The sequence below is a fragment of the Apodemus sylvaticus genome, chromosome 15 (genome assembly GCF_947179515.1).
Source record: "Apodemus sylvaticus chromosome 15, mApoSyl1.1, whole genome shotgun sequence".
Taxonomy (NCBI): Eukaryota; Metazoa; Chordata; class Mammalia; order Rodentia; family Muridae; genus Apodemus; species Apodemus sylvaticus.
In genome coordinates, this window is record NC_067486.1 from 51,166,718 (window position 1) to 51,192,027 (window position 25,310).

The 25,310-nt window shown below is 39.2% G+C and overlaps 1 protein-coding gene across 2 annotated transcripts; it reads right to left on the bottom strand.

Moving 5' to 3' along the window:
* Positions 1-305: 305 nt before the first annotated feature.
* Positions 306-24,066, bottom strand: LOC127665974 (resistin-like beta). 2 transcript variants are annotated; one of them, XM_052158617.1, is made up of 4 exons: positions 23,942-24,066; positions 1,968-2,119; positions 1,122-1,184; positions 306-579 (listed from the first exon to the last, which is right to left on the bottom strand). In XM_052158617.1, the coding sequence occupies exons 2-4, from the start codon at positions 2,092-2,094 to the stop codon at positions 452-454; spliced, it is 318 nt and encodes a 105-aa protein (XP_052014577.1). In that variant the 5' UTR covers positions 2,095-2,119; positions 23,942-24,066; the 3' UTR covers positions 306-451. The 2 variants fall into 2 exon arrangements, with proteins under 2 accessions (XP_052014577.1, XP_052014576.1); XM_052158616.1 differs by lacking the exon at positions 23,942-24,066 and adding an exon at positions 4,481-4,629.
* Between the last annotated feature and the right edge of the window lie 1,244 nt (positions 24,067-25,310).

The window sequence follows — 25,310 nt, forward strand, 5'->3', positions numbered from 1 at the left end:
TTTCTGCCTGCATCTTGCAAAGTCTTCCTGCACATGGCTTGGGATTCACTGTTTCTGTTGGTAAGTTCTATAAAAGCATGACATTTTATTTTACTATATTTCATGCCAACAACAAGTTCAGTATTATTTGGTAGATCATGAGGAAGTAGAAGAACCAGAGGGTCAGTGTGTTTCGCCATACTTCTCCTGTCTTTCTTCACCACCTATCTTACGTGCTGTACTGAGCGGTAGTCCCCTGAGATACTGAAAATACTTTATGACATCAGACACTCAAAGCTAGGAGAAATAACATTAAAGACATAATACACAGGTACAGATCTGTCTTTATTATTCAAGAAGACTTATTTAGTGATATGGATACATTATGAAGACAATGAGTCAGGTTTCCTGGTAGAGACCATGGTTTCATTATGCTCATCATTTTAAAATCAGTTTCTCAACCTCCTCATTCTTAAGCTATTTTGCAGCAGCGGGCGGTGGCCCAGTCCATGACTGAGCACTGGCAGTGGCAAGTATTTTCATTCTGGATATCCCAAGATCCACACCCATAGCCACAGGCACATCCAGTGACAACCGTCCCTGCAAGGTCATGTGAGACACAGATATCAGTGCCCTTGTACTGTAAGAGATGATGAGACCCTAGCTGTTCTCTCTAGGAAGCTCATGTGGAGACATGGGCTTAGGTAAAACCAATTCAATTTTGGGAATTATCTTCAAGGCAAAAAAGTCACTTAAGCTCATTAAACAAAAATCACTTAAACAAAAATACTTGGCGTTTCAGTGTCATTCAATGGATGGAAAATTCACCTTGACTCCCTACCCTGTAGGACTAGGAACTAGATTGTAAAGGAAATAGGGACATATCCATACTCAGACAAGAAGCAAATAGGTAACATACAAGAGTACAATGGAAATAAAGGAAAGGAAAACCAGAAACTCAAGTTCTCTCGGTAGCATCCTTAAAGGAACTGAATATCAGAAAGAGACAATTGGGCTCCAGGGACCATGGCTCACCTCTATGGCAGTAAAATTTTTGATCTAGGAAAATAATTCATTATTCGAATATTGATGGATAAGAACATAGGGCATCTTGCATACAAATTCTGTGTGGAGTTACTCACCAGCAGGACAGGAGGCCAGTCTGCCAGAAGTCGTGACACTAGTGCAGTAGATTGTCTTAGACTCTGTCAAGAGAGGGTGCTTGAGTTGTAAAGAATAGGGAGTACTGCCCATTTTCTCTCTCACAACCTCCTTCAAAGTCCTCTTGCATCTTAGAGTTGCTATTTTTCAAACTCAAGCTACACACTTTTAAAGTATAATATCTTTTTTTAATTTTATTTTTTTAATTTACATTGCAAATGATTTCCCCTTTTCTGGGTCCCCACTCCCCGCAAGTCACGGAAGAGGGCTTAAAGTATAATATCTTTAAAAAAAAGTTTTATGTGCATAGGTATTTTGCCTACATATATATCTGTGCTTCACGTACATGCCTTGATAGCCAGAACAGGGCATCAGATCCTCTGTGGCAGGAGTCACACATGTTTACAAGCCGACAAGTAGGTGCCAGGCTTCAACCCATGTCCTCTGGAAGAGCAGCCAGTGCCTTTACCTGCCTAACCACCTCTCCAGACCACAAAGCTAATTTCTTAATTTGTGAAATGAAAGTAATAGTTATTCTTAGCTCATAAATTGGCTGTAAAATGTAAAGGCTATGATTTATACTTGACATAAAGTGTTCCTGCGCTACACCTACCACTCTCCTTGTTCTTCCTCATCAAGAAACCAGCTTTTGATCAAGAGCTCAAAAAAGGAGTAGGATACCATGAAGAATCCCCCAACAGGAAAGTGGGATGCCAGAGGACTAATTAGAGGCTGGGATCTTGGAAAGGGAGAGAGATGAAGAAAAGGTTTAGGAATAGGTGGCATAAGTAGCATTAAGCTCAGCCTTTCCTTGCCCCATCTCTTACCTTGGTGCTTGAGAGCTTCTTTGATCTTTTGATCCACCAAAGAGTCTAAGGAGTACTCCGTTTTCCCTGGGACCATCAGTGGGAGAAGGAAGATGAGGATGAAAAGGAAACATAGTGTAGGTTTCATGCTGTAGAAAGTCAGCGTCCTGGAGCTGGAAGACAAAGGGAAAGAACGTGTGTCTCTGAGCTCTGGTGTAGCCAAGAAGGAGTGGACAGGACGATGTGTAATGGCAAGGGAGCACATGGGGAGGAACATCAGCTTCCTGACCTCAGTTCTAGCTCTTTGGAGAAAGGGAGTTCCTGAGGAGCAGATTCACTCACCAGAAAGCTCAGGAAATGTTTTTGAGATCTTCTGGGAAGGATGTGTTACTACTTTGGAACTGTAGACTGGGCACTCTTAATATATATGCACATGCATTGACACAGCACCACAATAAACTTTGGTGTGCTCTTGATAAGCAACAGCTGCCTTGGCTCTGGATCACTGCCAAGAGGAGTGATCCTGCTCACTTGTTCTCTTTACTCTCAAGTGACAAGGACAGCAGCTGGGCCTTAGTCACCTTGCCCATAGGATCTTGCTTGATCCTTCACCAGGAGGTAAGTGCTTCGTGGACTTATTAATGGCACCCCTGCTTAACACCTGTTCAGACACCTTTCTTCCTTTCTTTTTTAAATTTCAGGATAATCTTATCTATGTAAACATAATAGAAAAATCTGTTTAATCTTCACCTAGAAATAAGGAAGGCAAAGCAAGTTGTCTGATTCCAGAGCACTTTTGCAGGCCCAACAAAGTTATCGTTTGGTTGATCTTTTTGTATTTCTTTCCACTGTTCTCAAGGTATCTTTTGATAGTGTCTTCCTCTAGTTACAGGTGGCAAGTCACACATTCTGAGGCCAGACTCTGAGCACAAGAAAGGACTTTAACAACCCCATTATCCTTCCAAGCTTTACCTTTTCTTCTTATTTTGGCAACTTCTCATCTCTTATTTCTCATTCTTAAGTTCTGGGGCATATAACTTACCCTTTCTAGCACACATGTCTGGTATAATGAATGATTAACATTCTCAACTTGGTGGGATTAAGAACCACCATAGAAACAAACATCTGAACATGTGTCTGAGGTTTCTACATTAGATTAGTTGAGGTAAAAAGACACCCCCTCTACATGAATGGAACTATTCTCAGGCAGAATACAAGGGAGAAATTTGGCTGAAAACCAGTATTGATCTCTTTTTGCTCTTTGTCTCTGTGGTACAATAAGACCAGCTGCTTTAGACTATGGCTGCAATATTAGTTGCAATGATGGGCCACATCAGTGATTTGCGAGCCAAAAATAAACCTTTCCTTCCTTACGTGTTCATGAGAAATGTGGTTTGTAGATGTGAGAAGCTAACCATGTGGTTGTAAGCATTTGGAGCTAGTTTGCTAAAAGATTGTGGGAGAGATTGGAATTTGAGGCAGGAAAAACTCTATGATGTTGTAAGCAGAGCATAATAGAACTGTTCAGTTGGAAGCTTAGAAGACAAGAATTTCAACAGAAACAGAAACATTGGATGCCTAGCTCATGTTTCCAAGGGGAACGAGTACTCCATTTGGAACTGAGATAGAGGCAATTAGTGCTATACTCTGAAAGAACACAGCTATGTTTACCTGTGCCCTGAGAACCGTATTATGGCCGAATTGAAAAGTAATAGATTAATTTGTTTAGCAGTGGAAATTTCAAATGGGAATTCCACTCAGACCGTGGCCCGGCTATTGCTAACTACTGTTCCAACTCTGCAGTGAGAGACCAAAAGGCAAAGCCAAAAGTTATTTCAAATATGCAGCATGTGAGTGAATTTAAAATTACAGACAAAGCAGGTTGGAACTTAGCTGAAATTGTTGGGGGAGGGTAGAGAATTTCACTCAGTATAACTCAGAAAATACTGGAGCCATATGTCCTTTAATTCTTTAAAGTTGTAAGAGGAGAGCTAGAACAATTAGAGATAAGTTGGAAGACCCAAACACAAAACACACACACACACACACACACACACACAATCATGCATATGCATACACACATTAACATACACACACATTCACACACTACACACATAACACACACATACACATATACACACATAACACATACACACACAAAGACACCTACATACATGTATAATCTATTAGATACCCTTAATTGAATATTAATTTTTGTAAGGCATGTAGTTGAGTTTGGAATTCTTTCTATACTCACTAGACTATCAGAGCAAATATAAATTGAGAAGTTCTAGATAAGGATATCCTTATTAAATGTATGATAGTCTATAATAAATGAAATAGACTTTTTTTACAACATGTTTAAAATTTTAGAGCATAGCTAACTTTTATTTATGTGTATAGTCTATAATTAATGAAATGAAAATTTTACAACATAAAATGTCTGTGTGTGTATGTGTGTACAAATGCCCTTTTGTACACACACACACACACACACACACACACCTAGAAATAAGGAAGGCGAAGCAAGTTACCTGATTCCAGAGCACTTTTGTAGGCCTAACAAGGTTATTGTTCAGTTGATCTTTTCAAGGCTTGCATGGTGAGTTCAGAGGACAATTTGTAGGAGTCAGTTTCCCGTTTTACATTCTGGGTCCTGGGAATCCAAAACAGGTGACAGGCACCTTCATCCATTCAACCACTGCTATCTGTTATAGTACTCATGTTATATAGTTCTTTTGCCACTGTAACAGAATTAAAGACAATGGGTAATAACCCTGCTACAGCCTTAATATTATGTCGGCTTGAAATGTTCTATACTTAACAACTTAATGCATAGCCTTTAAATTCAGAGTAATTAAAACTTCAAGAGGCAGGCATAATGTAAGTCAGTTTGTTGGCAGAATGTAACATAAATAGCCTCTAGTGAAACTCCCAATAGAGTCCTGTTCTTTTCTGATCCTTAGAAGTCTAGCCTTCCCTGACCACATTCCACTGCCATTGTGATTGTTCAAACTCTCAACAGATTGGCCCATTAACTTGTGCATAGAGCTGTGTAGGTCTTCCCTGGGTATCACATATCAGACTGAGTTACCATCAAGTTTTAGAGCTGGGAATGGAACAAACTTTACTTTGATACTCAAAAGACAACCAACTGAAGACTGAGCTGATCACTAGGTTTACCTAAGGTCACAAATGAGCAGTGCTTTCAGACCCTCACAGGGACTAGAACCCGTGACTGTCTCTTCCACTGCAAAATCTGTGATTCTATCTGACGTCTGTGAAACTAAACAGAATGTAAAGGATGGGATGAAACAATGTTAGGTATATTTTCTACTTCAGTGAGCCCCTGGTCATAAAAGAGCTAAATCATATAAATTACACAGCAACATTTTTATACGTTATAAATATAAAATACAATAACAAAGTTATTTCTTTTCCTGCTTGCCAGACTTCTGTTTGAGACCACAGAAGAATGAAGATGTGGATACTTTGCAGACTATATTCCAGGTGTCCAGTGAGGAATGTTAACTCTATTCTCTACCACAGGGTAGTTTATATTTATTAAAAAACTAAACAGTAGCATGTAGTAGTCAGGAAAAAGAATGCTGAGAACAGCTAGTTTCAACATTCAGGATTTTGTAGACCTTTTCCTCAAAACTTAATCTTCATAGATGTTATGTTTGCTGACATAATAATGTCATAATAATATGACCTTTGTAATCAGCCTCTATTACTATCATCATCATCATCGTTGTCATCGTCGTCGTCATCATCATCATCATCATCATATTCCTTTTTCATGTCAAGTCCTGGTAGAGAGCTCTGAGCTAGGCATGAGGATTTACAGATGTGTTATCAAGCAGAATAACCATCATCTACTATCCCTTGCACAAACTTGGTAGTTGTACCATAGATTAGCATCTTGGAGCTAGCTCTAAAAGTTTCTGCTGTCTCCTGCTGTAGTTCCTCTCTGGAGTTTAAAAGTTCATGTATAGAGTTGAGGAACTATTTAAACTACTGGTTCTTATTGAAGGTGGCTGATGCCAGCTGAGATATCTGGGTTATGATCTCCGTATTCCCTGTTGACATCAAGCTTGGCCCAAGTCCCCATAATTTCTGAGTACTCTATTCATGACAGCTCCAAATTTTGTTGATTTTCTTTTGCCAGCGAAATAGCAGGTTGTATTTATCCATCTGGCAATGACCCAGCTCCCTTGGGGATATGTCACCATGTGCTGGCAATGAGCCTGACCTCTCTGAGTAGTGTGGCCTGAAGGTCTAGTACTAGGATTAGAGGTTTGGATAATATGTGGTTCAAGAGATAGAAAAACTGGGGGATGACAACAACCTTGTTGGTTTTTTTTTTTTTTAATAATTTCTATTTGATTTTTAGTTCAGGTCAAGCTCCAAACATGTCAGTTGGCCTGAAAAGCCCCTGAGACAAAGAAAGCATAAAAACAGTGCTGGCACACAAGTCAGAAAGTCTAATCATTTAAAACTTTCAAATTTAAAATCCATTCAAACCCAGATTCATAGTGTGTGAAGAAAGTTAACTTGTCATTTAAACATAATGCTTCCCCCTTCAAAGGAAGGTTCACAGTCTATAGGTCCTCTGTGTGTGGCCGGGGAGCAGGGTATGAATGTATGCTTGTGTTTGTGGCTGTATAGGTGTATGCTGGGAAAGCTTTGGGGGTCCATAAATGTGGAGGTACAAGGTCAAATTCTGGAAGAATCCTCAGGTTCTGTACACCTTGGTTTTTGAAACATGTTCTCTTAGTTGGTCTGAAGCTTGCCAATCCAGTTAGGATGTCTGGCCAGCAAACACCAAGGTCTTGGCTGGGTCGCCTCCCAAACACTGGGAATAGGAGCATTCAGCACCACAACTGAGTTTTTGTGTGAGTGTTGATTACTGAACTCAAGGCTTCTGTTTGTGCTGTAAGTACTTTACCAATTGAGCTGCCTCTGGGGCTTTAATTTCCATTATCCCATTATCTCTCCATTTTCCCAGAAAGTACAAAGACATATTGTCCTTTCTTTGTGTGCTCTCCTAAAATGATGGCTTGTTACTGAAGTCATGTATTATGGGTGCTTGAACAATATAGAAGTCTCTTTGACATTTCTGATTCTGCTTCTATCTCTACTATGATTTTTCTTGGCCGAGTCCTTCCTCCAAATCTTTCCACTTGGAGGAAAAGTAACATTTGAAAGCCTATACTTGGCTATAAAGTCACAGTTTGAGAAAGCTAAAGCGAGTTTTTTTTTTCTTTTCAGACTCATTTTTAACCTCTCTTAAACTTCCATGATACTTTTCATCTTTATATTCCGAATAATATTGAATGTGTCCATTTGTCAGACAAGTGTTTATTGAGTCACTATTAGGGAACCAGACATTATAAGACCATTACAAAACCAAAGCTTCCATTGAGATTATACCATAGAGGAAGAAGAAAAGATTAAATATGTCATAACGATTTACAGCAATAACAACATATTTGTTATTTGTTAAAGCTAGGGTGAAACGTGGATGGTAAGTTTCCCTGTAGAAGAGACAGTAATGAGACTTGAAGATCAGTAGGACAGTCTGGTGCAAAGAACCAGAGCAGGAAGGAACGCTTCCGATGAGAACTTCCAGATGGGAGACACTCTAGGTTGATAGGAAAGTATTCTGTGGACCAGGGCTAGGACTGATCAGTGATCTCATGAACGACTCTGAACCTAATAGCAGCCAGTTTAAAGAAGTACCAATATGTGAGAAAAAAGTATAAACGTATGAGAACCTCTTAAGAATTTGGTAACGCTGCAAACATGCTGTGTTTATTACACAAGCTTCCAAAACATTTGAATTTTTTTAGTAAAATAGATGTAGATCCTCTGAGTTGCAGGTGGCTGACCGGACTGATCATACAAAGATTTCACTGAGATGCGCATCTGAGGAAAGGAAATAGGGAAAGGGCACAGACGAGCAGGAGCATGGCATGCACGTCTGATCGGGATTCAAGAAGAGGGCAAGAGAAGAATCCGCCACCTGGCGGTAGAGCCATGGAAGGGTCCGTGCGCCATGTCGCATCTCCCTGGAAGTTCTCTGCTCAGTGTCCCTCCTGCAGTCAGTCCAGTGGAGTGATAAACAGAACTTGGAGCACTTGGTGTATCCCATTGCTTCAGGTAAGAGTTCTTATGCTCTCAAGGCCACTGTGCTTTAAAGTACGTGTGTTTTAGCTATTCAGGCTAGAGATCAGCCCTGGGTAGCGCCTGCAGTGACTGTAGGGTCTCCAGTAACTTGCAGTAGCTGAGGGTCTCACAAAGGTGTAATAGTAGGTTTATGTCATTGATTTTCATAGTCTCTCCCAGGTTTCTATGTGTCTGAAATTTCTAAACTCTCTCTCTCTCTCTCTCTCTCTCTCTCTCTCTCTCTCTCTCTCTCTCTCTCTCTCTCTCTCTCTCTCTCTCTCTCTCATCTTCTCACTGCCAGAGAAGCAAATTCACAAAACTCTTTATGTGGAAAAAAAAGGGTATTTTCCTAATGTTTTTATTTTCTAGAATTCTCAAGGCTAGCCAGTTAATTCTTACTGAAAACTTTTGATTTAAGCCAACAAACAGCCCTAAGCTATTGTTTCCTGTCTTATATTTTATTATCTCTCTAACTTCTCAGTGCATCTCAGAAGGTGGCGCCATTTCCTCCTGTCCTAGCTGTGAAGACAGAGACTACTTGTTTTTCTCAGAAAAGCAATTTCTTCATCTTGAGAATGAACGAAAAAACCATCTCTGGGGCAATGGTGAGGATTAAATGGGCTCTATAAAACTATAGTGATAGGTTCTAGCAGCATTTATTAAAGGCCAGTTATCATCATTTCTATGAAAATTGTATTATTATATTATTATCATCTTCCAAGTCAATGTCCATACGCTTGGCATTGTTTAACTGGCCATTGAGATTAAATTGGCTTGTTGTAAGTGTGAATAAATATTTTTGTTTTTTCAATGTAGTTGTTTTGCTCCAGAGATGAGATTTCAAATTGTTACTTTAATTTGGTATGTTCTTAAGTCAGGGACAGTTAATAAATTACATTCAAATTCAGAAATGAATAATACCTTCACAGTCAAATATATTCTTTTTTTCTGGAACACACCACACTGACCAAATATAATGAATAATATTCATGTATCATGAAGAGGAAAATCTAGTTGTGTAGATGCTGATGTTTAATTCTGTTCATTTCTCTGGTTTTGTATGATGCTTCCTCTGAGAATGAAAAGGAAACCTCCTTTCAGTGTTAGAAATCAGCATTAACTTGATTGTGACTTGAGTGTTTCTAGTCCTGTTCTTGTTCTATGAGAGAGAGAGAGAGAGAGAGAGAGAGAGAGAGAGAGAGAGAGAGTGTTTGTGTGTGTGTGTGTGTGTGTGTGATGTACTGGGACATCCCTCATGTATTGATTACTTCTGTTGCTGTGATGGAATAAAAAGAATATAGCAGAAGCAACTTGCATAAGAAATAGTGTGTTTTGGTGTGTAATTCCAGAGGGACTGTCTGTAATTGTGAGATAAACATGGCCCCGGGAACCAGAGCAGGAAGGTAACTGATCACTTCCTTTACACAAGAAGCAGAAGAGTGAACTGGCAGAGGGACAAGACTACAGGACAGGAGTTTAGGAAACATGTTACCCAAAGAGAAGCCCCTGCAAGGTAGAATGAGGATGTGATCAGCCTCAAGTCAAGAAGAAATGTCTTAGAAGAGCATTAGTCCTTCTCTACTGTGGTCTCTGTCTACTAGCCTCCAACACTGTGAGATGCTAAATCTCTAATTGCTGCATTACCAGTGATAAACTCTCAGAACCTGCCTTTGGTGATATATTTCCCTGAGTAAGGATCTACTTTCTAAAGATCTCATAACCTCTCCAAATAGGGCTACTGACCAAGGATCATGAGTTCAAATACATGAGCTTTTGGGACCATTCTCTTTCAAACCACCACACTTGTTAAAACCAGGCTTTCCTCATTCAGTGGTTTGCATTTTTGCTTCTCTTAGGCAGGTTTTCTTATGCTTAGAGATTTATCATTGTCAAAGGGCTGCACCACAAACACAAACAAAAGAAGAAAATATAGATGAATTTGCTTACTATCTCTGCTTCAGATTTTTGAACTAGCACGTGAAGATAGGCTCACATGTTCAGTTCTATTGTAGGTCATGACATTGAGTGCAAATGCATCTGTTATAGTCTATGACAACTTTATTCTGGACTGTTATATTAGTTTCTGTATACTGAGAAACTTAAGCCACAGCAATTTGGCATCTCACAAATCTGGAGTTGAAAGGCTGAGACCAAGGTGTGGTCAGACTGTGGGTTTGCAAGACTTCCTCATGCAATTGGAGAAAACAGAGATAAATAAGGCAACCTTTGAGGTCTTCTGTGCAAAGAAAAGAAATACAATATATGTAGAGAATATTATATCATTAGGAATGGATTGTTTCAGCTGATTTCTTAAATGAGTTAAGCAATATCTTTATATATATAAGCTCCTGCTTGGGTTATGGCTGGCTGCCTTCTCTGTTTCCCATGCTCTTCTCTTGCAGTAATGTCTGTGTTCTAAGAGCTCTTTCTTATGAAGACACTTACAACACTGACTTAAAACCCAATCTATTCAACCTGAATCACCACAGTCATCTTTAAAACTCCCTGTCTTAAGCACTACAATCACATTCTGAATACCAGAAGTTAAAGTGTCAGCCTGTTAGTATGGAGGAGACACAATTCAGCCCATAACACCATCACTGTAGGGAACCTGAAGGGAATCTACTTATATTTAAAACAAAGAGGGGCTGTCTGTCAGAAGGAACTGCCAGACAAGCAGTTCAAAGCATGTATTTGAGTGGGAAACATTTTACAAGGTATTATGATGAAAGTTTAATGAGATACTTCAATACAAATATATAAAGGTTTGCTCTGAATGCAGCAAGACAGCAAAAATTAATAATAATAGGCAATTTGGGGGTCAAAAGGAGATCAGCATCTAATGGGAGGGGGGAATGAAAAGTAGAACGCTATATTTGCAGATATATGCATCTTTTCTTGGTTATCTCAATTCTGAGAAGATAAAATAATGGGATGTTGTAGTAAGTAAGCACAACTCTACCAGGGGAGCATTTAGAAGAAATAAGGGTTCCAACCAAGATATCAAGAGAGGGCTCTCTTTTCCAAGTAATATCTCTAGGAATTAGAAATGGTTCCACAGGAACTTAACTAACTGCCTATATGTTTGGAGGTAGCAAATGTCTTTCTGGTCTCTTAAAGGGGAACTATGTTAACTAGCCATCTAACTATGAAGGTCAATTCATATTACCCTACTTAGAAAAATATTTTTGAATCTCTTTTTTTTGCGTGAAATACTATCAGTTTTGTATCCTTACACATAGGCAAATGATAAAAAAAAAGTATGTGCATTTTTGAATCACTGTGACCAAGTGCCTGACAGAAACAAGAAAGGAAAGATTAATTTTGGTGCATGGGCTTAGGAAGAGTTGAGTCTATCATGATCGGGAAGGTCCGGCTGCTGGAGTGTGGGTAGCAGCAGCTTGTTCACGTGGTGGTGCTAGAACAGAGAGTGTCTGATTACAATTAGTAGTGCTACAATCTTCAATGACGAACTCCCAGGGACCTGATTCTGCTACTCAGGTCTACCTCTTAAAGGCTCTAGTCTTCACAAGAATGTAAGAAGCTAGGGACCAAGCAATAAACACTAAAAGGACACAAGACTATGGAGAACACATCACACTCAAACTATAATACACACATGCACAGAGGGGAGCCTCTCTAATATAAAAACAGTACAAGTAGATTTACAGCATTATCTGGAAATCCACACATTTGTCAGAATATTTGCATCATAACTTAATTTGTTCTAGAAGGTCTAAAGAACCAAAAAGTGTACAGAACCCTGTAGAATCAATACAGACAGATTGCTTAAATTGCAAAAGCTGTGTGTTTTATACTGCTGACCCAAACTGACAGCCAACATTTAAGAGATGTTTTGGAGTCAGCATGGTTTTTTACAGCTTGAATCCCAATATTCAATATGCAAAAGCCGGCAGATTTCTGTGAGTTCAGGACCAAGTCTAAGTAGTGAGTTCCAGGCCAGCCATGCTAGTCTCAAAAGCAGAAAACAACCAAACCAACCCAACAAAAGGAAGTGTTTCAGAATTGCTGTGCTTTTGTTACTCTAAAAAAATAAGGACAGTTCTGATATGATAAGAAGAGTGAGACATCTTCCATCACACTTCTCTACATACTCAAGTGCTTTGTTGTTCTTAATGTATACATGAAGGTTCATTGTTCTATGGATTCCTTTCACAACTTATATTTGACACTATTCTATCAAATATCATAGGCTCAGATAGGGAGCACTGCTTCAATTTACAAGATTTATCCTCACAGGACACTTGCTGGAAGCGGAATTTCCCACATTTCCCCTGTATTTCCTTGATAGAATACTTAGGCTTGTTGTTATCTCTAATCATAGCTCCGAAGGTCATCTTTCTAGTTTTCCTGTCAGTTATCTAAAAATTCCACTCAAACAGCATGCAGCTCACTAGTGAACATGTTTCTTTCTTAAGTGAGAGAAATGTTAAGCTCATTGGCATGGTTGTTTGGGCAGAATTTTCTTTATCAAGCTATCTATCATCTGTCATTCTATGTATCTATCTCCCTCTGTGTGTATATAATAACATGTTATCCATATTATGTAAATGAACTGAATTCTCACCAAATATATATGTATATATATATATGTGTATGCATATATATATATATATAAAATGCATGAGTATGCATTTATTAGAAGTCTAATACAGAATGGAAGATGCTTCCATGAACAGTTAAAGAAATCTCACTCATACTGATATCCAATACTTGCAAAAATGTACATATATGTGTATGATTGGTTTTTTCCTCTTTCTGATATTGAGAACATAATATTTAAGAACAAATTCACTTTTAATCCACTTAACAGCTTTCCCTTAGTACTTGTTGATTTAAGAAGCAAGTGCATTTGGGGAGCTCGGTTCTTGAGTTTTGCAAAACTATGTGATGCAAAAGTGTACTGAAGCAGACACTTTTCTAGAGTGATTTGTTAAAAATAGAAAATATGAGCAAGAATCAAAAGTAAACACAAAGCATAGATAGTAAAAGCAGCCTCTGAATGGTAGAAAGTAAAATTTCTAGGAAACAAAGATGTGACAAGCGAAGACAGAAAAAGGACAAGCACATGTATATTTTTGGCACCTCTAATGTCAGGAAGGAAGAGGAAAAAAGATTAAGTTCACAACAACTTCCTTATCTGTGAGCTTACAAAGTGTGTTATATTTGGGTTACATATGAATACTAGCTATTATTCATGCCTATCCTGATTCAACACATGACACAGGCTCCGTTAGAAGGGTCTCTTGAGTTTCTCACATAGTTTCAGTGAAAGTGGACAAGAGAGAAGGTATGCTCATTTTATAAAGGGAAACTTAAAAGCCACATTCTCCTCAATGGCTAGTCCATTGAGTTACCAGCAAGCCCATGTACACTGAGGTGATGAATTCTTCCTTCCAACAATAGCACTGTTGCTGGGCAGTGGTAGTCCACACCTTTGATCCCAATGTTGGGGAGGCAGAGGTAGGAGAACCTCTGGAGTTTGGGGCCATCGTGGTCTACAGAGCTAGCTCTAGGACAGCCAAGGCTGTACACAGAAACTCTGTCTTGAAAGACCAAAACATCCAAGCCAAAACAAGCAAACCAAACATTGTCATAAGTTGTCTGTCATATCATATCCCATCAAAAAGCAATAGTACTAGAACCAGAGGCAAAGTCAAAAGAAATCAAATGGTGACTGTAATATTTAAAGATTGAGTTGACTTGGAAAAGCTACAGAGAAACCCAACAACAATGAACATTGTTGTCCTTCTCTTGATAAAATGAAGTATGCAGCTGTGTACCACAGGCAGCGGTATAGACAGCGTTGGCATTATATACCATTGTGGTTTGAGGCATGCCCCCCCACAACCACTTCCCAGTTGTGTGGCTGAGAGTAAGCTGGGCTCAGCTCATTTCTACCCACAGGAAAATGGAATGGGGTGGCTGGTGGTGGATTGGGCTCTTTCACTAGAGTATGAAGGTAATATATGCTAATAAAAAGTTTAAAAAGAAATGGAGTGTGGGTGGGGAGAAATCTCCCAAAGACTCATTACTCTCCATTGTCACCCTGGCCTTGGGAGGTTTTCTGAGAAGCAGAACTTGTACTGTGAGTGGGAAGGAAGGTACTCTCTCAAGTTGTGCCCTGTCGAAATCATCGCCTGCACTTAGTCCATGGTTCACCATGTAGTTGTGGTGTTAGATGGAAATTTTGTTTGTTATTTGTTATAACGTGAAAGCATTTGTTATAAAATGAAAAAAGGAACAGGGTTTATATGACAGATGTATTGGAGATTTATAATAAAAATGTGGTTTCTAGATTAAGGGAGAAAGGATCCATTCCATGACCCGAGAGGCTTGTGAGATCTTACAGCTTAGTAAGATCTGGTCAGGAAAACAAAAATTCCATTATCTTTGACAGCAAACAAACTTGTAGGCATGAAAAAAAAAACAGGAAAGAAAGTATGCAGATAACCCAGTGTCCTTACATGTTAACCTTTCTGTTGTAGTTTCAGGTATAAATGGCATTGGTTTCTTTGAAAAAACTGGTGGAGATAACAAGTGATTATTTTGTTTTCTGTGTTTTAAAAAAATTAAAATATAACATTTAACCCCTTCTTCTTCTTTCAGCCTCTCCCCCTCATATTCATTGCTTCTTTTTCCTTAATAGTTATTGTTTCTTCTGTGAGTGTGTGTGTGTGTGTATCCATAAGTATGTAAATACAACCTACTGAGTCTGTTTTGTATTGCTTAAGTGTATATGACTTCAAGGTTGACCACTTGCTATTGGATGATCAATTAAGGGACTGATCCTTGGGAAAGACTACTTCTGTTCTCAGCATTTATTAGATTCCTGTAGTTTTTTGTCTAATGGTGGGGCCCTGTGAGATTTGCCATTTCTATGTTATCATGTCTATTAATGTCTTTGTAAGCCTCTCACCCTGTTTTCCCCATTTTGCCCTCATAAACAAGAAATTACTTTATCCTAGAGGGCCAAGGAACAGGACAAAAAACCCTAAACCCAGGCTGGACAGGAGTATCATTGTTGGGTCCAGTGATGGCCCCCTGAACCCCAGGCAGCCGTCCACTTTATAGCATGCATGGATTTGTCCAGACATGTTGCCACTGTCTAATGTGCTATGAACTAAAAACTGGGGATTAAAAAATGGCAGGGATTAGTCCTTTATGCAATTGAAGTGGCAATCCCTTTTATTCTGAAAGAAGGAACTGATACCAAAGAGGTAGCACTTTGTTTCAACATTTTCAAACTTCAAATTGCTTAATAGTTTCCAGTAAGTATCAGGTTGTATTTCACGTTGTTCTCCATACAATTCTGAGTAATTGTCAAGTATGAGCATTAAAGCAGACTTGCCACAGAATTGAGTCATTTGTATAGGGAGCCAATATACAGTTTTTACAGAATTCAGGGTTGTCCGTTAAGGAAAAGAAAACCCTGACGTAGTCAATCTATTCCCATTTGCCTTTTCATCTGTAGTCCATGTATGTTTAAAGGATGGTGTTACAACTAACATATGGGTTTGAACATATGAGAGCCTACTCTATTCTCCTCCCTCTTGGTGAATTCCAACTACAAATGCAGTATAGTACTAAAATTTAGCTTGGCTTCCAGAATCCAGGTTTTTTCCATCTCCAGGCTTATTTTGAGGTCATAGGATGTTGCCATACTGAGGGTGAAAGAATCAAGCAGCATGGGGCAGGTGGGGACGGAGGAGGACAATAGCGTGAGCAGGTTAAGCTCACCTACTGTAACTTATGGAAAAGCCTATGGAAACCCACTAGTTAGCAAGCTGGTTTCAAAATACTACTTAAAAGTGAGGTCAGACCAGATTACCACACATAGGTGGACAATATTACTTCCAGGAGTCATGGGCTAGTAAACTAATATTGCAGTCAAAGACATGGAATGTCTCCACAGTTACCTACAGTAACTACATGATAAAACTCTGTTGCTGAAAACACCACACATTTTGGTTGCAGGTCATAGATTCCAAACTGATCAGGAAACTTCAAGAAAGCGCTATCATTCGGAAAAGCACACATTCGTACTGTCTCAGGAGTCTACAGCTCTTGTGGGTGCTTCAAAGAAGCCAAACAATGTGGGCAAGGGTTTTTCATAGTCAGTCTTCTTACAAGGGAAGACAGCCATTAAAGGTCTTCCCTTTGAATAGATATATTCCTGCCACATTTGAGGCAGATGTTAAAACCAACAAAAATAAATAGCATAAGCATAGGAGATGCAGGAATCACTAACGATGTGATGCCCATGGCATGCAGTCTTTGAAGCTCACCACTGTTGGTGTGAGCAGGAAGAATAGGAATTTAAACAGTGGAGCCGACTTGGCCCAACTTACAGATAGCAAAGTGATTTGTATTCTTATCTGAAAAGGCAAGTTGACTTTCTGGGAGATGGGAACAGAATTAAAGTGTGGTGCTGGTGTGGAAAAGCCCCGAACAGTAATTACTGAACCAATCACTCCAGAAGTAACATTCAGAAATCAGTCAGGTATACACCATTCTAATCCCAGAACCTACACATTCTGGTTTTGACATCAAAAAAAGGTGGGGGGGGGGCAATTTAGCAAGATGAAAAGATGAATACTTCAATCAGTCACTCAATGGATGGCCTACAGTGGAACACAGTACTTTTGTATTTACATTTTTAAAGATTCTTTGTCATGACAAGAACACAACATGAGATCTACATTTTAAGCAAAATTTCAGGAGCACAACAGAATATTGTTAACATTGGCTAGCAGGTCTCTAGAACTTGCTCACATTGGTGTCTGTCTGCAGCTTTAAAACTGTTACTAGAAATCCATTTCTTTCTCCCCCAGTCCCCACCAAATGAACTTCCTCTGATTCTGTGGGTTAACGATTTCAGAGCTTCATGTAAGTGAAGCTGTACGGTACTTGTTCTCCTTGAATTGATAATTTATTCAGTATAATGTCTCCTATGTTCAGCATGGCCCAGTTCCCTTCTTTCTAAAGGCTAATTAAGGCCTCATTGCATATATGGTATGATTTCCTATCTGCTCACTCATGGACATACATGTAAGTCATCTCCACATCTTGACTCCTATAAATAACAGTGCAGTGAGCTTACGCATTGTTGTTCCTTCATTATTCTAATTCCCTTGGATCTGTATCTATGAGGAATGTCACCTAATGAAGCTACAGCATTTCTAATGTTCCACAATGATCACACAGCCTCGAGCAGTACAGGAAACCCATTCTTCCACTTGTTCATTGACACGTTTTATTGTCTTATTTTGGGATCCTAACCACCGAATGAGGGTCTTAGTGTGGTTCTGATTAGCATGTTCCCAGTGACTATTGATGCTTACACAATTTTCATATATCAGCCATTTGTATGTCATCTCTGAATAAATGTCCATTCGAACCCTTTACCCATTCTTTGTGTTTTTTTTTTTAATACAAAGAAAGCTTCCTTTCTGCACACAGCGCAGACGGTAATGCAGCTTGGCAGGATGCCTCCAGAGTGGCATGGAGGGTAAGAGCCTCTAGTCAACTGCAGTGAAAGCCTTTCTGCCTCGTAGGCTTCCCACGTTCTGGAAAACTAGCAAAGTGAAGCATCCCTCAAACCCTGAAAAGACACAACCACCTGAGGGCAATATATACATCCCATGAGAATGCAATAGTGATGTCACCGTCCTACAACAACACAGGTCACAAGGTCACACCAGGGAAGGGAAGCTCAAACTGAGCAAAGTTCTTTTTGTGCTTAAAAACAGCATGAATTTGTTAGAAAAACCACAAACCAGAATGAGTAAAGAAAGAAAAAAACAAACCTATGCAGCATTTATAAACTCATCTCATAGCCAGCTGATCTAAAATATGCATCAGTTTATAGTCTATGTGCTGATGAGAAAGCTATGGACATGGTTTAGAAAGAATCCTTTGACTATAGCACATTATTAAGGCCCAAGGTTTGAGTTTGATGCTCCTGTAGGCATATGTGCCTCCAATAGAAGCAAATCTTACATCTCCATAGCTTTAAAGTGCACTTCTTAACCCTTTGAACATTTAAAAGATTTATTTATTTTTATGAGTGCTCTATTTGCACATGTATCTGCATGACTGAAAAGGACATCGGATTCCATTATAGATGGTAATGCCATGGTGTGATTTCTGGGAGGGCAGTGAATGCTATTAACCACTCAACCATCCCTTTAGCTCACCCTATGAACATCTTTATAAGTGTGCTCTTTGTCATAAGAGGGACTGTGGATTACTGCATTCATAGGACAGCAAAGCACATCTCACACCTCTGAAGGAGTTGGCTCCGTGTTCTGTTGTGGGATGGACATGTTAAATGTATATGACATGTAGTATGTACATGTCCTTCATGAGGAGCAGCGCAGATCTTAATGTAACAACTGTCATGGAGGGTACAGAATCAGGTCAAGGGAGCCTCATGGGGCAAGGTGCCCCTGCTTCCTGAGGAGGTTCCCTCCAATCCCACGCAGCTTTAGGTTAGATGTTTGAAACTCTCATAGCATAATCCAGAAATCAAAATAAAGCGATTTTATAAAGTGGCGGGAAGACAATGCTGGCACTGCTTTACCTGTCAGTGTCACACATAAATCTCAGGTCCTAGGGAACTATAGAGCAGGGCTTAATGTCCAGAATTTCTTTTTTTAAAAAGGGGTAAATAAATTCTGGATGTGGCAATTGTCCTCAGACCTGCCTGCATTCCCACCATGTGACAGGGTGAGGTGGACATGTTAAATGAACATGACATGAGCATAGTATATATGTGTGTTTTCCGGAGAGGGCATGTTAGCGTGGTTAACTCTGTAAATCAGGCTGGCCCTGAACTCAGAGATCTGCCTACCTATGCCTTCTGAGTGCTAGGATGAAATAAGTACCATCACCAGCCAGCAGGTTTCTTTTTTCTTCAAGAATACAAACTACAAAATTAGCTTATAGGAGTTGTTTTTCCAAAACAACTACCAAAACAATGCAATTTCCCTAAATCAAAACAAAAGAAAATGTCAATTGTCTTCTTCTGAAATGAAGAGTGTCTATGTTCAGCCATGTGACTGGAGGGGAGAGGTCTCATCCTATTTGGCGACCACCTGGCTGGAAGGGCTGAGGACAGAGGTGGCAATAGTTGTCCTGGCTTCCCTGTTTCAGAACGAAGGGAGGATTTTCCTGTCGTTATAGTGGAGCTCTCTGAACTTCCAGCCTAAGGACCTGAGCCTCCTCCAATGAGGCTACTGACTTTTCTATGCATGGAAAATTCCCTAACAACAAATTTTCCAGATCGAATCCTGTCTTTGTGAAGATACTTAGTATGCCATGATTAATGTATGGTCATTACACCCAGTCCTGTTTTGTAGACTCCAGTGTGAACAGGGTATTGTGTAGCACATATCATCTATAATGATAATGAAACTTGCCTCTATCTCTTCTCAGAATCTCATTGGGATAAAAGTTGGGGCTCTGGGGTGTCTGTGGTTTTACTGACTCCCTGTTCCTATGTCCCAGCCAAAGTATTTGTCTTTAAGGGTCTCTCCCAGAGAAGGATTGAGTTCCTTTGACAATGCTTAAAGGGCAAGCTTCAAGAACAGCCAAGAACACCACCTAAAACACTGGCCTTGTTTTCCTGGATGGAAACTGTTAGTGCTAGAGTTTAGTGACTTGGCTACTCAGAATATAGGAAAAACTAAAGGATATCATCTAAAAGCAGTAACCCAAAATGGTAAAAATACAAGCTGGAGAAAAAGAGGATAAGTCTTTATGGAAATCATTAACATAAATGCAACCAATAAGTAAAAAGCTTCCTAAAGCTTGGAGTCATTTATATGAAGAACATAGAATGGTCATATATCGAAAACTCACAGCAAATGCACTGTATTGAGCGAATAATTCAGAAAACAGAATATAAGTGCCCACCAACCACATAAAGGATGTCAATAAAAGTGTTTCACCTTCTCATTCAAGAGAAAAAGTCTCCTTTTTTGGCTACTAGCAAAACTCCATGCCATAGTGAAGAGGTATGTCTTAAGCAAAGTGATCAGGATGTGCTGAAAATAAAGAAAGACACAGTTATATCAAGTTACACAGAAAGAAAAAGGAAATGAAGTTTGAAATGTCATACCAAAAAAAGTACAGATGATATCCTTAACTTAAAATAAGGTATACACACACACACACACACACACACACACACCCTCCATAACTCCAATCAGGAAAGAATAGAACAGACTGACAGCAAAGCTCTATCTATATTTATGTGCACAGTAACATGCTGTCTGATTTCATGAGGCAGCAGATAGATGCAGACTAGTGTGTACCATTGGAACACTATGGAAGATCACAGAGAAAACATATAAGCAGTGATATAGAAAGCAGAGTAAATAAATCAGGGCTTCTGTGCATATATATTCATTCACAGCATTCAGACACACGTTTAAGTTATACAGATTATGAATACTGATATTCATAAAAGTTGATCACCCAGCAAATAACAGGAAACTATCCATCTCAAGGAGGAAGATCAAACCAACCAACATTTTCTGGTTATGGTACAACTAAATTAGGAAAATGTAGCAATAGTTGGTGTGATGGCATACTTCTGTAATCCAAACACAGTTGAGAAACAAGAGGATCAAAAGTTCAAGGTCACTCTCAGATGTATAGTAGTTTGAGGCCAGCTTGGATTCCATAAGACTCTGTCTTAAAGGACTAAGGACAACAGCAAAGCTCAACGGAAATTAAACGAAAAATGAAAAGCATTCTCTTCCAACTAGAAATTTTGAAAAATCTTTATTTTAAGGGAGGCTACAAATCAACAGTACAGAAAATTCTAAAAAGAAAAATGAAGCCCTACATGGTACAATCAACAGAAAACACTTAAACCAGAAATCAGAGAATACTATCTCATCTTAAGTATACATGCTTATAAACATATGCAAAGACGTACCCGTTTATTCTCTTAGCATAATGATTTCTGGTGGCATCCATTTGTCACCATTTCACTTTTCTTTATGGCTGCATGAAATTGCCCTGGACAGATGCACCCCATCTTCTTCATCCATGACTCTGTTGCTAGGTATCTGGCTAGTTCCTTTTTTTGGATATCATGAATAATGCAGCCATTACTGCTGGTGTTCAAGTTTCTCTATGATATGTCAGTTTCTTTGGGTTAATAGCCAACAGTGGTAGAGCTAGAGATATGGTGGCTTTACTGGATATTTAAGAACCTCCATGATGATTTTTGTAGTGGATGCCCAGGTTTACACTCCTATCAGCAATGATTTCTGAGAAATCACAAATTTCCAGTATTGATCCACTAAAAAGAAACATTTAAACAGAATGTGTTTTTTTTAGATAGAAAAGGGAAGTGATCAATGAATTAACTCTTACATTACCATTAAAACCAAGTTGTTTCACAAGGAGAGAGTACCATGTTCCAAACATCAAGTAATGTCAATGATATTAAAATTGATACAAAATAAAAAAGCAGCTTTCCGTATTCTTATCATAAAAAGTACTGCTCCTTTATTGAGATTTTTGTGCTTGAGAGCATAAAATATAAAGTTTCATAAAGTTACCACACAAAAAATAAAATATTTACCAAAACATTGTAATGTTGAAGCAAATGCTCAAGAAATATTAGTAAATTTCAGTCATTAGTATGGCAATAAATGCAAGACAATGGCCAAATGGTATTTATTCTAAGATTATAAGTTAGCAATATCAGGGAATTAATTAATTTAATTTACCATATTAATAGATTTGATAGAAAACTTGCATATCCCCATTCAGGCACAAATTTATTGGAAAAATTAGATAATCTATTCCTGATAATATTAAATAAAATACAAGTCAAATTTACACACACACACACACACACACAGATAGATAGATAGTTAACTTAAATTAACTAGTTAATAAGTGAGGTAACCCAGACTCAAAAGGTGAATCATGGTATGCACTCACTAATAAGTGGTTATTAACCTAGAAAACTGGAATACCCAAAACATAATCCACACATCAAATGAGGTACAAGAAGAAAGGAGGAGTGGCCCCTGGTTCTGGAAAGACTCAGTGAAACAGTATTTGGCAAAACCAGAACGGGGAAGTGGGAAGGGGTGGGTGGGAGGACAGGGGAAGAGAAGGGGGCTTACGGGACTTTTGGGGAGTGGGGGGCTAGAAAAGGGGAAATCATTTGAAATGTAAATAAATTATATCGAATAAAAACATTTTTAAAAAATTAACTAGTTAAATACTTAACATAATTCATGGATAAACTAGAAGATTGTCCCCCAAAGCAAGAATTTACACTGTTTTCATTGTTATTTAATGACATATGAGAGGCTTCTAAATAATAGCTTTGTGTGTCCAAATGTGGGTGATCACACATGAAATGATTTTATGATTATCCTCTAAGTTGTATGTGTATGTTTTAGGCATACTTTCGAATATATATTTCATAATAAAATGGTAAAACCTGATCTACATTACAAAGATACACACATACATTTAAAATATCCATGTAATTTATGTTCAGTTGTACATTTCAAATTTGTGGCTGATGGATATAAAACCAGGCACAGCAAGGAAAAGAGGTACCACAGATTCAAAACGGCAGCAGTATGATATATAAAATGGTCTGTGGCCTTTTTATTGCTAGTTATAAAAATTTACATCAGTGGCAGATGATCTATCGCCAAAAAGAAAGGCACAAACATTCTTCAGATTTAGCATGAAACTTTGATTTGCAGGTCACAAACAAGGAAAGTTAAAAATGGGTTTAGCTATGGCGTTCAAGGAGCCTGGAGCTCATAGCCATCATCCTTAAAAGTTGGACAAATTGAAAAGCAACACTTTTTCTTTAGCCTGCCACAGAACTGAGAGCTTGTAGGGCAAGGAACGCATCGTCAATAACAAATTTCCAGACTGAAATGTAGAGATAGAAAAACATTATAAAGGGAACGGAACATGTAAGGATTGTAAGGGCAGTTTCAGAAGTAGAGAGACAGGGTTAGAAGAACAAGCATTCAAACAGCATCACAGAGTATGTGGACACGTAGCTGGCTCGGTGCGTCTGTGCCACTCAGAGGGACCACGCGCATTGGCCAAGAGCGGCTTTTCTATTACTGTCCTTCACGGGCCCCTGAGTGCCCACGGCTGGATTACCAGGGGCAGAGGTTTAGCGCTCCGAGCCCTAAGAGCTGTCGGACACCTACTCCAAACTCAAGCCTATTGCTTTGGGCTTTAACCCCCTGTCGCAGTTACTACCGCCTTCAGTGGGGAACAGTCGCAGCAGCAACAAGTACTTGCCACTGTCACAGGTTTTGGACTAGACTCTTGGCCCTTAGAAGTTGGCACCTCCCAGGAGCTCTTTCGCAGCCTTCTGTCCTATTCAGACAGAAGAGTGGAGAGTAACTCTTTCACTATTTCTCATTGCCTCTCCAACACTCTGCTGCTACACCTCCCAATGTGTTACCACTCTTGCTATTGCTGCTGCTGCTGCTGCTGCTGCCTCCTCTCACCAACTTGACACACTCTACAAATGAGAAAAATCCAGCATAGGGTAATCAAAAGCAAACCAAATAAACAGCCTACTTAAGAGAAGCTTCTCACTGGGAATCATGTTGCAACACCAGCAGCCAGCTGACTGGGAAACGGATCTGAATAGCTTGCCTACATGACCAGAAAGAGGTGTGGCAAGGGTGCATGCACAACCGATCAGTGCTTTGTGCAAATGAAAGGCTTCCCTTCCACTAAGTACAACACAGACCTTTTGCTGGGCCATGTGAGGAACTGCTTACCAGTCTCCTTGGGTGAATAGGATACAGGGGTGAAGTTCACAGAGGCTTGAAGTGGCAAAATGACCTGGTGGCAGCTGCTTTAAAAGATTGTGCCTGGCACTGTCCCTTCTGGAGTTGGAGCTGTGCTTCTGAAATCAATAGCTGTGGTTACCACGTAGCTTCCTCACGTGAATTTGAAGTGATCAAGGCAGCTGTGCTGAGGGGAGAGCAGTCCAGCCAGCTGCTTGGTTGAGAGTCCCGTGCTCAGGGCAGCCACGAGTCCAGGAAACAATCGAGCTCCTTTTCATTAGGGAGTCAAATCACACTGGGCACCACCTCCCTTTATGGAAAAATATTAGAAGCTGCAGTTTCAGACCATGAAGATCATGGATTTAAATCATTGTGACTAGGCTCAAATATTTAGTTATTAATCAGAATTGGACCCATTACAATCAACGCATTTCTGCCAGTGAGAAATATTCATTTATTCCATAAAAATCTGTGATCTAGAATTTGATAAACTCTGGAAATTATTTTCTGCATCCAGCTCACTGTAGAGACATGCTCTCTGCATTATTTTTTAAAAAGTGCCAAAATGCATAAGCTGTAGTTTCTTCTTTCATGTATCAGTTCAAAATCCTTTACATGCAATTTCCATAAGTTTATCCTTTCCTGTAAATCCAGATCCTTTTGAAATCTCAGTATAATAAACGAATCAGTTGGACCTTTGCAATGTGGGGTTTCATCAAGCAGAAAACTTGTACATTTTCCTTATTAACAGCATTGGTTGCTAATAATTTTATTTTTAAGGTTTACCAAACTGAGGCTAGAGAGATCTCTCAATAGAAAAGAGCAGAAGCAGCCCTGCCTGAAGACCCAGCATCGATTCTCAGCACTTATATAATGGCTCCCAACTGGCTATAACTCCAGTCTCAGAGATCTGATTGATTCCCTTCTCTGTTTTCTGTGGACACCATCCATACACATGGTGCCCTGACATACATGCAGTCAAAATACCCATACATATTTATTAAATGAATGAATGAATGAATGAATAAATAAATAAATAAATAAAATTTAAAACACTTACAAAACTTGTCTACATTTTTTATCTGCCTAAAACCAGTTTCTCATGTTTCAGTTAGACAAAATTAACACAGTGTTTCAACAAGGGTCAGTTCCCAAATAAGCTGTAAAATGCTAATCTTTATCCTTAATCAATTCTACTGGCAATCAGCTAGCCTTTTCTCTTGCCTGTATGTAAGGTTTTAAAAGCATCAGTCTGACAGGGGTGTGTGTGAATGAGTGTGTGTGTGTGTGTGTGTGTGTGTTTTGTGTTTGTGTGTGTGAACTAGGACCTGGATTCCTGAGGAAAGTATCTTTGCTGTGC

Bases quoted from the DNA above. Each gene is read 5' to 3' on its own strand.
- LOC127665974 (XM_052158617.1), bottom strand. From the start codon at position 2,094: ATGAAACCTACACTATGTTTCCTTTTCATCCTCATCTTCCTTCTCCCA. The intron at 1,185-1,967 runs GTAAGAGATGGG...CTCTCTTGACAG, and splicing joins AGAAGCTCTCAAGCACCAAG to AGTCTAAGACAATCTACTGC. The intron at 580-1,121 runs GTGAGTAACTCC...ATGACCTTGCAG, and splicing joins ACTGGCCTCCTGTCCTGCTG to GGACGGTTGTCACTGGATGT.